Below are 16,371 nucleotides of genomic sequence, written 5' to 3'. Positions count from 1 at the left end.
TCTACTGCGCCAACACCAAGTGCATGTGGGGATATTAGGATGTATTAAAAAAAAAGAATCATGAACTACTGCTGATGGTTGCCTGAATGTTGACTCCCTCATGATTGATCCTCACCCTGGAAATGAACAAATAGGTCAACTGGCCAGAGGGGCCTGATGACTGAAAGGTAGCAGGAGTAGAGTGATTACAAAGCCTTTGCAAATTTCTGACTAATACTCATATAATAGTTTTGATTTACCTGAATATTCACTGTTCAGCATACTCCAGAACTTGATCTTGTTGTCTTGACCACAAGATACCATGTGAAAATATGAGGTATACATATCATCTAGTTTAAAAAGAAACACAAGATTACTTAACCACTATATTTAAAGCAAACAACCATGCAATTTCATGTTATTTTATTAACAAAAACATTTCTATGATCAAATACCCATACAACCCAGAAAGTTGCAAACGGAAAATAATCCAAGCCCAACCACTACGTTTTATGGGTTTTTCCGTCCACTAATGATTATATATAATGGCACTAAACATGTTTTAATAATACAAGGTATACTACAATCACAGGCAATAGCATGAAAAACAAACTGCAGAAACATTACTTCAAATTATTTAGAAACACAAAAAAACAGCGAATCCAGTATAGATCTATAGACAAAAAGGATATGCTGCAATGTTCAGCAAACAAAGCATAAGGATTAAAATCTGACAGCATTTTGAAAATAGAGAGAGTGAGGAAATACAACAGAACTGGACAACAGAGAGAACATACAACACAACAGATGTTTGCAGGAGAAATGTATAGTAATAGCCAAAAGAAAAGCCTACCCTGGAAAATTAATAAAAAATAAAATTAAATTAAAAAAAAACGCAGCTACTATAATGTAGTTCAATTCAATTGGAAAAGCAAAAATTCAACACGGGCACAAAAAAGAGGAAAACTGAATCAAAAGGGTGTAGACACTTTGGCTGAAGGACTTAAGATGAACCAGACAAAGCAAACAGGAAAAGCAAGCTCTTCCTTAAAAAAATGTATAAGTAAGTCTTCCTAGTACTTGTACATAGCAGCAAATAAAAAAATGAAAAAAATGTAGGAAGCATTAAACAGATATTCAGATGGACTGACACAGATCCAATCTGTAGAAGAGGACAACAAAAGAAAAATTAACTGAACGTGAAGTTCTCTAAGAAGACTTAAAACAGATAATAATAGAGCTTTAAGATCAGCCTGAGAGAGTGAGAAATTGAGATTTATGGGAGTACCAGAAAAAAGCAAAATGTTCTAACTGCTAGGAATTCATGGTAGTCTGTATAACCAAATAGCCTAGCATATCACCCCAAGAAATACATCTGGAGAGAGGACATAGGGTGTATATTCCAAACACTCAACTCAAAAACCAAGACCTATATTAGTAAACGTACAGTCATACCAACAAAAACAGTAAGTATTAGTCAAAGTATGGCAAAATGGATATCTTTCAAAATAGTGGAAACACCAAAAATGGATAAGGACTATTCTGGGCCAGCAGAGCCAAAAAGAAATAAGTTCATTCTTGCCATTAAAAATGAGAATGAAATTCAAAAATAAGTATCCAACAAGTGCTAAATCTCTTTTTATTCCCCACCTGGAGAGAAAAACTACATGGAAACCAAGCAAGGTCTGACTTACAAAAACAAAAATACAAGAGGGGCTGAGAGAAAATGGAAGAAAGGACAAGCTGTAAATCAACTATCCACACTTGAAGTGCTTGCAACTATGAACTAAAATAGGGGTTGGGGACTAGCATAATAGTTAAGGTGTTTACCTTGCAGACCCAGGTGCAGGGCTTGATTCTCAACTTTGGGAGGTATGGCTAAGCTTAAAAAGGTCATTAACCTAGTAATCAGTTATGAAAAATGACTGCATTGAACTGAGTGCTTTCCCTCCAAGAATGTTTTCTTTTCACTTTTCGGGCTTTCACATACAAAAGAAAAATGAAAGTTGTATATTCACTAATGACAGATCGGTGTTGACCATTTCTGTCCTTTACTCAAAGGATGGGTCTCAGATCCAACTGCTGATATGGCTATAGCCATTTCCAATCTTTGGATCAGGTGCTCAGACTTATTTCTCTACCCATAATCCCTGTGAATAGAGTAATCTACCTCAGATCAAGTTTGCTCACCAAAAAAGGAAATATTATTGTAAACTATCTCAGAGCAGCTGACTTAAGCAGTGGTAACCTAAATGAGGAAAGAGGGGCAGAAAAATATAGTACCTTCAAGAGCCAGAGCCAGTGTCACTCGTACTTCTCTAATATGAGAAGCAGGTGGGGTATTTCGTTTAGATTCTTTAATACATAGAAACATATCAGGATGGACAGCAGCATCATAAAATATGAACAAACTAGTTAACAGACAGACCTTACATACATACATACATGCTTACATCTCAACAGCTTACTACAAAATAGCAGTCTAGCTTACACATGCTCAATATTTATACATTTGTGCAAGCCCTTGGATAGCTTCTTACAGGTACATACACACACATTGATATACATCATCCCTCTTAAAAAGATTGCCCATTGTAAAAACAATACTAGAGTCAAACATGTATTATTATAGACACTGGAAACAAAACACAATATTCATGTCAAAGTTGCTTCATATCTGTTACAGGGTTTAGAGATGCTACCATATCTTGTAACATAACAATCTGGACAAATTTAGCTACAGGGACAGTCTTCTGTGCACAACTCATATCAGAGACTTCTGGATTCATCACAGGAACAGGAATGTCCTCTGGAACTTCCTTTGGAATTGGAACATTGGACAACTCAACTCTGAAACAGAGTCTTTCTCACATGCTATGTGCTGTGGTACAGGCTCAGACACTGGTCTCAAATGTTTCCGATTCCACCAAGATTGTTCCTTTTGATTCCACAATATACAATCCTGGCTCTGGGCAAATATTCTTCATGACACCAATCCAATCCAATCAATCTCTGGATGTTTGCATTCTTACTACTTCTCCTAATGGACTGAGTGGTTTGCTGATTTTATCATAGTAGGACTTCTGGGTTAAGCGTTCCTTCAACAGATTGGCTTTAACTGATCTGTTTTTGACACATGGAACCAACAATTGACCACTAATTGGTAATGTGTTTCTGGTTTGTCTTGACAGACGTATCTGAGCAGGTGAACCAAGACGTTTATCACGAGGAACATTTCTGAGATTCAAGAGATTCAGGAAAACATCACTATTGCCTCGTTTTGACTTCTTTAGTAACTGTTTTGCACTCTGAACTGCACGTTCTGCCAAACCATTTGACTACGGGTACTCAGGGCTACTTGTGACATGAGTAAAGTCCCATTCTTTAGCAAGCCTTTTGAACTGTTGGCTTGAAAACTGCATGCCATTGTCATAAATAACTTTGTGCAGACTACCATGTACAGCAAAATGATGTTTCATCTTAGTAATGATTGTACTGGATGCCAGGTTAGGAAGTAGGTCAATTTCAAATCAATTGGTGTAAGAGTCAAGTAACACCAAATAATGTTGACCATTCAACTCAAAAATGTCCACAGCCACCGATGACCAAGGTAGTTCCAGAATTTGGTTTAGCTGAAGTGGTTCCTTCTGTTGATGGGCTTAGTACTATTACACACCGAACAAGATAAAAGTGCTCTCTCAATGTCTTGTGACATAGAAGGCCAAAATACTAGTCCTCTTGCCCTTCTTTTGGTAGAGTCAGTACCTGGGTGACTACGATGCAAGAATTGCAATGTATTGTGGTTGAAAAGACTTTGGAACTGTTTCGGACCTTTCCTAAGGATACCTTTTCAGACAAAATTTCACCTCTGCATGGAAAAAGAAGTTATGTACTCACCATAACGTTCCATCTGAGTAGTTATACTTAATTTTTCTGCAACCTAAGAGTATTCGGATCCATACTGGATCCGGGCCGGCAACTTTTCAAGCATATGCTCCAAGCTCCTCCCCCTTACCCATAATCCATCACCATCTCCTACCTTCTCTCAAATCGAGTTTGCCACTACTCAGTCAGCAACTCAGTTTTATCACAAACCTTGAACAGATTCGGGGGAAGGAGGGCGGGACGGTTGCAGAAAAATGAAGTATAACTACTCAGATGGAACGTTATGGTGAGTACATAACTTCTTTATCTGAAGTAGTTAACTTCATTTTATCTGCAACCTGTAGGACAGAGTTCCCAGCTACCAAAACTCCTGGGAGGCCCTCATGGAAGGATATTCCTGAGCACCACACAGACAAAGGATGCTCTCCTTCTGGAGATCAAATCCAACTTATAATGAGAAATGAAGGCATATGACCTCGCCAAGTTGCTGCTGCACAAATAACATCCAGTGAAACCCTAGACCAAAAAGCAGTAGAAGTCACCATAGATCTGGTAGAATGAGTTTTAACAGGACCAGGTGGGGACAGACCTTTGTCTTTATAAATTTGCAAAATACATTGTGTAATCCATCTAGCTAAGGAAACCTTGGTGATGACTTTGCCCAGAAAGGGTTTAGAGAAGACATGAATAACTGGTCAGACTTACGAAAGGGCTTTTTTCTGTGTAAATAAAAATGAAGCTGTCTATGAACATCTAGCAAATGCAGCTTATATTCACCCTTGTTCTGAAAATTTGGAAAGAAAACAGGCAGGTTAATAGCCTGGTAATGTTTGATTCAGAAGCTACTTTTGGTAAGAAGGAAGGGTTCGTGCGGAAGGAGACCCTGTCCTTATGGAAGATCAAGTAAGGGGGCATGGCAGACAAAGCTTGAATCTCATAAACCCTCCTAGCTGATGTAATGGCCACTAGGAAGGCTGTCTTCCAGGATAACAACTTCAAATCTACTGATCCTGCAGGTTCAAAGGGAGGAGCAACTAATGCCTGCAGAACCAAGGTAAGGTCCCAAGGAAGAACAGAGTCTTTAATAGGGGGGGTTGGGGGCGTAAAAGAAAGGTGCCTTTAAGAAAAGACATACACAGTTTCGAAGAGGCCAGAGCATTCATGTTTTCACCAACATGGAAATTCGAGATAGCTGCCAGTTGCACTTTCACCATGGAGAAATTAGCCCCTTGTTGGAAAATATTGGCTAAAAAATCCAACACTGCAGGAACAGCAGCTGTAAAAGGGATCTAGGTTCCTCTGAGAAGCCCAAATAGAGAATTATTTCCATTTGCTGCAGTAAATCTTCCTAGTGGAGGCCTTATGGGACAACACCAGAATAGTTTTTACTGAAGAAGAAAGACCGGGAATCCTGGCAATCAAGGGAACTGGAGCAACCAAGCCATCAGCTTGAGGCTGTCCAGGTTGGGCAGACAAGTGCCTGAGGGATGAGAGATGAAATCCGGGCAAGGATCCAGAACCAAGGAGGAGACAGAACATGAGACCAGAGGGAGGGGAACCACACCTGACGAGGCCAGAATGGGGCAATGAGGATCACTTTGCACCCCAGTCGGCAAGCTTTCTGAAGAAACTTCGGAATGAGAGGTAATGGGGGATAAGCATACAGTAACTCGGGAGGCCAAGCATGGACTAGAGCGTCTCTGGGGGGAATCCCCTGATCAGAGCGAACAACTTGCTGCACTTCGCATTGGAAAGAGATGCGAAGAGATCGCAGCAAGACTGACCCCATGCAAGGAAGATCGCCTCCACTAACGACAGTTTCAGAGACCACTCGTATGGCATTAGAACAGCGCGACTCAATCTGTCCGCTAAAATGTTGGAGTGTCGCAGGATGTGCGTTGCAATCAGAAATCGACTGGTGGATACTGCCCACTCCCACACTCTCATGGCCTTGCGACAGAGAGGGTAAGATCTGGTTCCCCCTGTTTGTTGATGTACCAGACAACCGACATGTTGTCTGACTGAACTGCAATAGTCCCCGGGGGAAGAACAGTGTGAAAGGCTTGCAACACTAAAAGCACTGCTCATCTCCAGAACATTGATATGCAATCTGGTCTCAGTCTGGGACCACGTGCCTTGAACTGTCCTCCCCAAATAATGCCCCCCCACCCAAGCTGGGAGGCGTCCGTGGTCACTGTGGCTTGGGCTGTGGGTTAAATGAATGGCCGTCCTGCTAAGCTCTCCAGCGATTGGAGCCACCAGAGAAGCAAAGCTGATTTGAATTGGATAGTCCATTGGGAGATCTAGCCAAGACCACTGTACTGCCAGAGTCCACTGAAGAACACGCATGTGAAGACACGCACAGGGAAAGATCGAGATTGCTGTGGCCATAGAGCCCAGGGCTCGGAGAATATCACCCACGTTTGGTAGCCTGGGGCCAAAGATAAATGATATATGGGCCCGTAGGCTCTGTAACCTGTCTAGAGTTAGGAAGACTTTCAATTGGAGGGTGTCCAGCCATGCCCTGATAAAGTCCAAGATCTGCACCAGGTCCAAGAGGGACTTGGAAACACTGATAGTAATCCCTAGCTGGATTGCAAGATGAAAGAAGGAGTCTATGGCCATGCAAAGAGGACACTTGGTGGAAGCAGAGAGGAACCAATCATCTAGGTAAGGAAATACCCGAATCCCCTGAAGCCTCAGGTGTGCCGCTACGACTGCCATTACCTTGGTAAACACCTGGGGGCTGTGGTGAGACTGAAGGGTGGGGCTCTGAACTGGAAATGATTGGCTCCCAGCCGGAAGCGAAGGAATCTCCTGGAGCTTCTGCGAATCTTGATTTGGTAGTAAGCATCCTGGAGGTCTATCGAGCACATCCAGTCACATTCTTGAAGATAAGGTAGAATGGACTGTAGGGTGACCATCCAGAATTTCTGCCTGGCTACAGCCAGGTTCAGGGTTATCAGGTCCAAAATGGGCCTGAGGTCCCCATCTTTTTTGGCACTAAAAAGAACCTGGAGTAAACGCCTGATCCGGACTGATTGGGGGGGGGGGGGCGTTTCAATGGCACTTTGCGAAGCAGCTTGGAAATCTCCAGTGCTGCTGCGTCCCTTTGAGTAGGTGGGACATCTGGAAGGCGCTTTGGTTGGATGGGAGGGGTAACGAACGGGATGGTGTAGCCTCTGGATATTATTTGAAGCACCCAACGGTCCACAGTTACGGACTCCCAAGCCGTTGGGTGCAAGGATAATCTTCCCCCGACTGTCTCCAGAGTAGGACAGTCGGGCAACCCATCAGGGCTGCTGTGTGGGCCTGTCCGAGAAGATCTCCCCAGACCCAAAGCTCCTCGGCCCCCCTCTGCCTCTGGGGTGGCGTTTGTCTTGTCCCCCTCTGCCTCTAGGGGACGAGCTGTCCTGAGAGTCCCGGGAAAACTGTGATTTTCGGAACCACATCTTCTTTTGCCCTCTCTGATTCCTAGAAAAGGATCTTTGAGGGCTAGAGAAGCAGACTCTGATGGCAAACAAGTCTTCCCGTCCTTTTTGCTCTGGACCAGTGTCACATACTGTCTTCCCAAAAAGAGAAGAACTATCGATGGGAGCATTTGTGAAAGACACCTTGAAGGGGTCCGTGAATTGACACAGTCTGAGCCAAGCATGTTGCCTCATAGCCACGCCGATCCCAGCCGCCCTCGCCGCTCTTTCCGTGGCATGGGAAAGGAGACACATGGACGTATTCAATACTGATTTGAGAGTCTACATTTTCTCAGAGATCAGATGCTTGTCCTCTGGCGACAAAGACTCTGGGGGTGACTCAGTGAACTCAGTGACTAGGTCTCGCTGCAGTGATATGACTTGTGCCAAATAATTCAGCTCTCGAATGGGAAACATCGCTGAAGAAAACACTCGCTTCCCAAATCAATCCACTGCCCTGGACTCCTTGCCCGGAGGGTGGACCAAGATACTCTCCTGTGCCAGTTCCCTCTTGGTGGCTGTTGCAACCACCATAGCATTCACAGGGAATCCTTTGTATCAGGCCTGTCTGTATGAGGGTGGAGAGAGAATCCTGTCCGAGCGTTTTGGTATCGGCTCTATGGTGTCAGGCACCTTCCATGTCTGCGTGGTGATAAGATTCACTAAGGGATCTGCAGGAGGAGACGCCCAGGATGTAGATGGGTCCATGCCAAAGGCCTCCAGGAACACTGACTCATCCGTAGGAGGTTTTGGGGCTGACCAATCTCTCCTCTGGCGGAGGATCTCCATGATGTCTCCAAAGGAGACATCCTCAGGAGGAGACCTGGGGGAACCCTCTCCTTCATCTAAATCAGGGTCTTCTGTCAAGAACTCGGGGGAGTCAAGGTGCCTCCTTTTACACGTGTGCTTATGGGGACCCTCTTCAGTGGGACACTCTGAAGAGGGCTCGTGAGCCATGGGGGGTTCCTGCAGGGGAACCGCCTGGAGGCCCTCTAGCACGGGCGGTCCCTGGGACAAGCTAAAGGGAGTCGTAACTGAATCCAAGGGAGCCTGGACAGAATCCAAGAAAATAGGATGGGGTCTCGATTCTTGGGAGAGAACCCTCTCCACCATGTCGAACGCCGATAGAGAGCGTACCTCCTTAGCACCCAACAAGGAGGAAGCTCTCTCTGGGTCCACCGTGAGTATCGGGGCAGGAGTAGCCGGAGTTCCGAAGGAATGGTTCGGATTAGACAAAGTCAGAGCCGAAGACGCCTCCATCCCTTCGGATCCCCGAGAGTTACTCGGATCGGAACTGGTCTGATCTGAGGAACTCAAGGTAACCGCCTGCGTCGAGGTTGGAGGAACCAACCTCTGTAGTGTTACAGAATGAATTGGCACTCATTATAATGCCTGCTAGAAAAAGGGGTCATGTGCCCTCATAAAAATCACTGTTGCTATTGTATTACTGACTACCATAATAAACAGAAAAAGTTGGCCAATGTCATGGAGCAGAGGGACAAATATTTGGACAGTAGTTCTAAAATTGTACATGTTTTGGATGGTTGGGAAGTGTATTTGATAACCTGGAAACTGGTATATTACAAGGTATAAAAACTGGTATTATTCTTTTTATTGCTTTAATATTTTCTGTTCTAAAGACTGTAATCACAAAGTCTTGGATCACACCTGCACATGAAATGCCACTTATACCTGATGAATGAAAACTCAATCACTACAAATGAAGCGTATTTATCAAATTAAGGAAAATCAAAATATAACTGTGTATTTTATGACACTAGTAGTGTCAGAGGAGGGAGTCTGTTAGAGAAAAATACATCTCTCATAATTATTTTACACAAAATGCATATTAACTTACAATTTCTTCACAAATATGTTTAATGAATTATTTAATATTTGTTCATGTTAAAAATGATATGTAGTATAGATGCATAGTTATGCAAACCACAAATACTTATTGTAGTTCTGAGAGTTTCACAACTGCATTCTAATATCAAGTTGCAAGTGTATTAAGAGATGACTGAATGTAAAATTAAAGTAGTGCTGAAGGGGTTAAGAATGTTATAAAGACTGGTTTGTGAAAGCAAGAAAGAACACACTGTATGTAAGCTCTGACCTTCCCAGGCTGGGATGGGTAGTTACAAGGAATGTTGGGGAGTTGGAATGTACTGGTACTAAAATGTACAAGGTCAGGAAACAAGACTGATTAACAAGTTAGATGGCTTCTGTTTTTCTAATAAAAACATTATTGTTGAGTGTCTACGTGCAGCAACACAAAGGTCTGCAGAAATCCTATTTGACCACGTTAGTATTCTGCATGCATGATACTGATAAGAAAAGTAAATAAGAACTGTGTATTTTTGCTGCTTGGAGAATCTGACTTTAAATTGCGTAGATAGTTTCCCAGGACTGACGTATGTGGATTTAAATAAAAAGAAAATAAAACAGTCACCAAAGCCGTAGATGAGGGTAATGTGGTTCACACAGCCTATCTTGACCTCGCCAAGGCTTTCAACACCATTCCCCCATTCTGGAATTATAGCAAAACTCACAAAACTAGGTATAAATCCCTACATCACAAGATGGGTTGCCAACTGGCTCACTGACAGAACCCACACTGTAAAAGTTGCAGACTCCAAATCTGACCTCAAAGCAGTGACAAGTGGAGTACCACAGAGTTCCATCCTAGGACCTCTCCTGTTTGGTGTCTACTTCTCTGAAGTACAGGCTAACACAGAAGGCCCCTGGCTAACTAAGTTCGCAGATGACTGCAAACTAGGAGCCATAGTCAAGTCCCCAAATGATCTGGACATCCTACAGAAGGGCCCCGCTGAGACAGATGCCTGGTGTCAGAGCCATGGCCTCAAGCTCAATGCCAAAAAGTGCAAAGTCATCCCCTTTGGTAAAAACTCTGCACCCATGAACTACCACATAGGCAGCAATCTACTTAACACCAAATGTGTGATAAGAGACCTTGGGACCCAGGTGGACAGTAATCTCTCCTTTGATAGTCACATCGCCACAGTAGTCAGGAATTCCTTCTATGTGGCACACCTCATCATAAAAGGGTTCTCATCAAGGGAAAAAAAGAGGACATTGTTCCCCTCTACTCGACACTCATTAGACCCATTATAGAGTATGCCACTTTTGGAAGGTACCTCACAAGACATCTGCAGCAGCTGGAAAGGCCACAGAAGTACCTCACAAAGAGGATTACTGACCTCAAACAAATGCCCTACACTGACCGCCTCAAAAAACTCCAGCTTTACTCTGCAGCATATCGCCTACTCCGAGGTGATCTCTGCCTAACATATAAAGCTATTTCAAACCCAGAGCTGTTGGACATGCTACACCCAAAGTAATCTCAATCCCTCCAAGCTACAAGCTCTAGGGACCTAAACCTTGTCAGCACAATAAACAGAACATGCTGGAGGGATAGATTACTGTCCCAGAGACTTCCCATACTCTGGAACAGGCTACCCATCTATGTCAAGCAAAGTTCTTCATCAGCACTCTTCAAGAAAAATCTTGATGAGTGGATGGGAAATAGGAAATACACCCCAGGGATCACTTCTGTGTCTCTGATCGACAGTGGCACAGGAAAATAACTTTCTTGGGTGGCGTAAGCCAGGGAACCTTGTTGGCTAGGCTTACGTAGGCCCTTGGGCCGATAGCCTAGTACCTACCTATGTTTTGCACATCCTGAAGAGTTATTCTTGACTCAAGACTAAAAGGTAAAGTTATTTATGTACTTTTTAAACTGCACTTTGACAAGTGTGTGAGAGACATGGATTTAAGGTTCTTAATATATATATATATATATATATATATATATATATATATATATATATATATATATATATATATATATATATATATAAAATATGCATTTGCAGAGTTGTTGACTTTTTTTTTCTAATTGCTGACTATTTTACATGAAAAACAAGCTATCTGTAGGTACCAGCAATTAATACTGAGAGATTTGAGCATTCTTTACTTAGAAAATGCAAAATGTTAAAGGTCCATGGCAAGCAGTTCAGTGAAAAATAAAGTCTGAAATTATGGGAAGTGAATAAGAGATAGCAGCTTTAACATTTTCATGCATTTAATACTTTTTGTTGTCTGTCTTTTTGGCTTTTCCCAGTTAGGGGTTGCCACAGCGGAACTCCGGTCCGCTGACTGGCAGTAGATTTTTATGGTGCCAAGTTGCCAGCCCGACCCCCAACCTTCAGCGAAGGCACGCCCATTCATGCATGTCTTTCGGAGGCCACTCGACCGCAGGGCCTCTGAAAGACATGTGTGAATGGGCGTGCCTTCGCTGAAGGTTGGGCGTCGGGCTGGCAACTCGGCAACATAAAAATCTGCCAATCATTAGCAGACCGGAGTTCCGCTGTGGCGACCCCTAACCGGAAAAAGCCGAAAAGACAAACAACAAAAATGTATTAAATGCATGAAAATGTTAAAGCTGCTATCTCTTATTCACGTCCCATAATTTCAGACTTTATTTTTCACTGAACTACAGCAGTATACAATTTAGTTTTATTTTAAGATGGCCACTGTACTTTTTTCTTTAAGCTTAGTTAATGTTTTTTTGAAAGCATACAAGTTGTTTTTCATATCTGGGAGGGGAATAGTGGTAAGAACAAACTACAACCAGTGTTAAGTGGAAACACAGGCTGTAACATGCAATTTAGCATGGACAAATTAATTTTTAGTTAAGTAATGACTATGGGTGGAGATGTTGATTTAGAGCAATATTTCCTATCTGGAGGGTTAAACTTCATTTTTTAAAGATGAACATAATTTTGTGCATTTATTCTACATTAATAAGAGATGGGAGTGTTCTGAAAAGTGCTTAGTGTTTTCTTTGAGGGTTTTCATTAAAACAAGTCTTTAAAATGTGACAGGTTCATGGAAAGTACAATTTTGTACCTACCATAAATGTAGATGTCCGACAGACATGCAACTGCAGTCATAACATGTGGGTTGTCCTGCCTCAGGCAGCCCTCGGTCAGCCGGATTCCAAAGTCTGGGTCCGACGTCGGCTGATGTCGCATTTCTCTCCGTCAGAGCGGATGGAGTACATAAGCATCAGCCGACGCCCTTTTCTTCAGTGTTTCTTGCCCCAGATGCCAGGTGCCCTCCAAGGAAGGCTGTAATCAAATTGAAAGACAAAAACAGGATTCCAAACAAATAAATGAGCCATAAAACAAATACACCATAACAGATATCCCCAGCTAAGAGTAATAGGGATAGGAGTGGACCCTAGGCATAGTGGGGTATGGAGGGAGGGAAGATCCGACTGCAGTTGCATGTCTATCGGACATCTACATTTATGGTAGGTACAAAACTGTACTATGTCCTTCAAGAATGCAACTGCAGTCATAACATGTGGGTAGAATACCATAGCTTAGCTGGGGGAGGAGGTATGCTCTAGGAAAGAGATGGTGTGGCAATCAAACCCTGCAGGACTGCCGAAGCAAAGCCTGCTCTGGATCTGGAATATAGAGGGAGATTGTAGTGTTTGGAGAATGTATGCACGGAGCTCCATGTAGCAGCTTCTAGAATGTCCTTGGTAGGCACCCCTCTTAAGAATGCTGTAGAGGTGGCTGTAGCTCTGGTGGAATGTGGTCTGACATTGGCTGGAACAGTCTTTCCATGAAAGGAATAACAGAATCTGATGCAATGTCCAATCCATTTAGAAATAGTCTGTTTTGAAATTGCTTTTCCTTGGACTGCAGGGGCGTAAGCTACAAAAAGTTGTTCAGACTTCCTACTGGCCTTGGTTCTGTCCAGGTAGTATCGAAGTTGTCTGTGAATGTCCAAGGTATGCAAAGTCTTTCCCCTTATTCTCAGGATTGGGGAAGAAAGCAGGCAGATGAATGGCTTGATTTAAAGAAACCCTAGATACCACCTTTGGCATAAAAGTAGGGTTGGTCCTTAATGAAACCCTGTCTCTGTGAAAATTATAAAGGGTGGTATTGCCATTAGGGCCTGTAGCTCCAAAACCCTTCTTGCTGAGGTAATTGCCAACAGGAAAGCTGTCTTCCATGAGAGAAATTGCAAGTCAACTGAAGCTGCTGGCTCAAAAGGAGGTAGAGTCAGTTTTTCTAAGACAAAATTGAGGTCCCAGGCTGGCACTGGGGCCTTTCTTGGTGGCTTAATGTTCTTGATTCCCCTGAGGAATTGTCTTAGTAAGGGGTGAGAGAAAACAGGAGGATCAGTGTTGTATCTAGCTGAAATAGCAGATGCATGTATCTTTATGGAAGAATATGAGAGGCCGTTTTTTAACATATCTGCCAAATATTCCAAGATGAGTGGGATGTTCAACAATGATGCATCATGTCCCTTACTGGTATTCCAATTGCTGAATCTTTTCCACTTTGCTAAGTAAACCTTTCTGGTGGATGGTCTTCGAGCCTCTGTTAGTATCCGCTGAACTTCTTTGGAAAGAGATAAGCTGAAGTTATTTATGGGATCTCCCAGGCTGTTAGCTGCAGTGTCTGAAGATTTGGATGCAGTGTTTCGAAGTTGTGTTGAGTCAAAAGTAGAGGCCACTGGAGGGGGGCCCACCTCCTGGTGTGACATATGCTCCGTAGTAGTGGGTACCAGTGTTGTCTTGGCCAATCCGGAGCTATTATGATTCCCTTGGGCTTCTCTGCTTTGATCTTTAGTAATACTGAGGTCATCAGTGGCAGAGGTGGGAATGCATAGATTGCTAGGGAGTTCCAGTTGAATGAGAGGGCATCTATTTTCCAAGCTTTTGGATGGTATGTCCTAGTGCAAAATTTTGGTAGAAGATGGTTGAGGTGAGAGGCAAATAGGTCCACTTCTGGCTTGTCCCATGTCAAAGTGAGTTGTCTGAAGGCCTTCGGATGTAACCTCCACTCGTGTGGATCTGTGAAATTCCTGCTTAGGCTGTCCGCCAACACATTGTCTTTTCCTGGGACAAACTGGGATTGTAACTGGATGTTTAGGCTCAGTGATTTCTCCCAAAGTTGCATTGTCAGTCTGCAAAGGGGGTAAGAGTGGGTGCCCCCCTGCTTGTTTATGTAACACATCACAGTGGTGTTGTCTGTCTGTATCATTAAATGGCCTTGCTGGAGTTGGTGTTGAAAAGCCTCGATGGCATGCATCACTGCCAGCATTTCCTTTTGGTTTATCTGCAGATGTGTTTCCTTTGGAGACCATTGTCCTTGTATACACCTGCCTTCCATGTGCGCCCCCCATCCAAGGTCTGAGGCGTCTGTAGTCATGGTCTGTGTTATCTGTGGTTTTTTGAATGACATACCTGTGTTTTCCCGGCTCACCGAGGCCCACCATAGGAATTCCTTTTGTAGGCATGGAATGAGTGGTATGATTGTCTCCAAGTTGTTGCTGTGTTGAGACCAAATGCTTTTTAGGTACCATTGAAGCTTTCTCATGTGTAGTTTTGCTAATGGAACCAGTAGAATGCAGGATGTCATGTAACCCAGGGCCTGTAGGAATCTCCTTGCAGTCATCTGGGTGAGTTTTGCTAAACCTTTGAAGTAATGAGTTAACTTCTCTTGCTTGTCTTCTGTCAGGTAAGCCATCTGAGAGGCTGTGTCTAGTTTGGCTCCTAAGAAGATTATTTTCTGGGATGGCGGCAGTCTTGACTTTTGGAAGTTGACTGTGTATCCCAGAGCTTGAAGTAATCGTATGACATAATCCAGGTTTTTTGTCAACATCAATTTGTCGTCCGCTTGTATGAGGCAGTCGTCCAGGTACGGGTAAATTTGTATACCCTGGATCCTGCAATGAGCAATTACTGAAGCCAGGCATTTTGTAAATACTATGGGCGCAGTAGATAAGCCAAATGGCAATGCTGAGAATTGATAATGCTCTGGCCCTGCAAGAAATCTGAGGTATCTTCTGCAGCTGTGTCTGATAGGGACATGCAGGTATGCCTCCTTGAGGTCCAGAGTAATCAGCCACGACTCCTTGCCCAGCATGGGAAGGAGTTGCTGTAGAGTCAGCATTTTGAACTTTGGTACTATGAGAAAGGTATTTAATGCGGACAAGTCCAGTATTGGTCTCCATTGAGATTCTTTTCTTGGAACAAGGAACAGTCTTGAGTAAAACCCCTGGTCTTGTTCTTGTTGTGGAACTCTTTCTATTGCTTTCATTCGAGTCAGCAGAGTGATTTGCTTGATAGCCTCTGCCCTCTGATTTTGTGGTAGGTTTGGCATGCCTTGTTTTCTTGGTAAGGTATGAAAATGAAACCTGTACCCTCGGTCTATAATGTCCAAAATCCATTTGTCCTTTGTCAGTCTGTGCCGGTTTTCTGCAAACAGAGATAATTTCCCACCCAAGGGAGCTTCTAGTTGTTCCCTGGTAGGCGGTAGTACAGGAAAGTCATTGAGTTTGTGGTTGTTGGGCAGGTGAAACCCCTGCGTCACTTCTTTGGTTTCCTGGCTGCCATTGTCGTCCCCTGTAAGGGCCTCTGTATTGGCCTCTTCCTCGGCCACGTCTGTTCTTACCCCTTTGAAACTTTTCTGGATTAGGAAAGGACCAGTTTTTTGAAGGCCAATTCCTACTGAATCTGGGGGGTTGAACCTGGAGGAAATCTTTCACCGTCTGAACTGATTTTGCTTTTTCTTCGATGGTCTTTAACACATCCATAGCATTTGCACCAAAAAGCTTGTTCTTTTCCAAAGGTGCATCCAGCAGTTTTGATTTTACATGATCTGGTAGAGGTTGATCTTTTAACTAAGCATGTCTACGAATCACTGCCCCTGTCATAGCTGCCCTACATGAAGCTTCCAGTGCATCATATCCACACTGCAGGAAGTGATTGCTTACTTGCTGAGTGTTATGTACAGCTTCCTGCAAAGTCTTCCTGTCTAAAGGATCAGGAGAAGCTAATGTTTTTTGTAAATCTTCTAAGAGATAATCCTGATATTGTAACATATGAAAAAGGCAATTTAAAGCTCTCATAGATAAGGTAGTGGATGTGTAAACCTTTTTGCCCCATCTCTCTAATGACCTCGCTTCCCTGTTGGAGGGCAAAGGATTT

The 16,371-nt window shown here is 43.2% G+C and overlaps 1 protein-coding gene across 2 annotated transcripts in view; it reads right to left on the bottom strand.

The window, feature by feature from the left end:
* Window positions 1-16,371, bottom strand: part of WDSUB1 (WD repeat, sterile alpha motif and U-box domain containing 1) — an 885,392-nt gene that overhangs the window by 590,064 nt on the left and 278,957 nt on the right. For both annotated transcript variants that reach the window (XM_044074750.1, XR_006365236.1), the window contains exon 4: window positions 240-329. In XM_044074750.1, the coding sequence (XP_043930685.1) occupies window positions 240-329 (90 nt within the window). The remainder of the gene's footprint in view (window positions 1-239; window positions 330-16,371) is intronic.

This window comes from Protopterus annectens, chromosome 6.part0 (genome assembly GCF_019279795.1).
Source record: "Protopterus annectens isolate FY-2018-M chromosome 6.part0, PAN1.0, whole genome shotgun sequence".
Taxonomy (NCBI): Eukaryota; Metazoa; Chordata; order Ceratodontiformes; family Protopteridae; genus Protopterus; species Protopterus annectens.
Note: the sequence above shows the minus strand (reverse complement) of the source record. Positions and strands in the feature narration are given on the sequence as shown.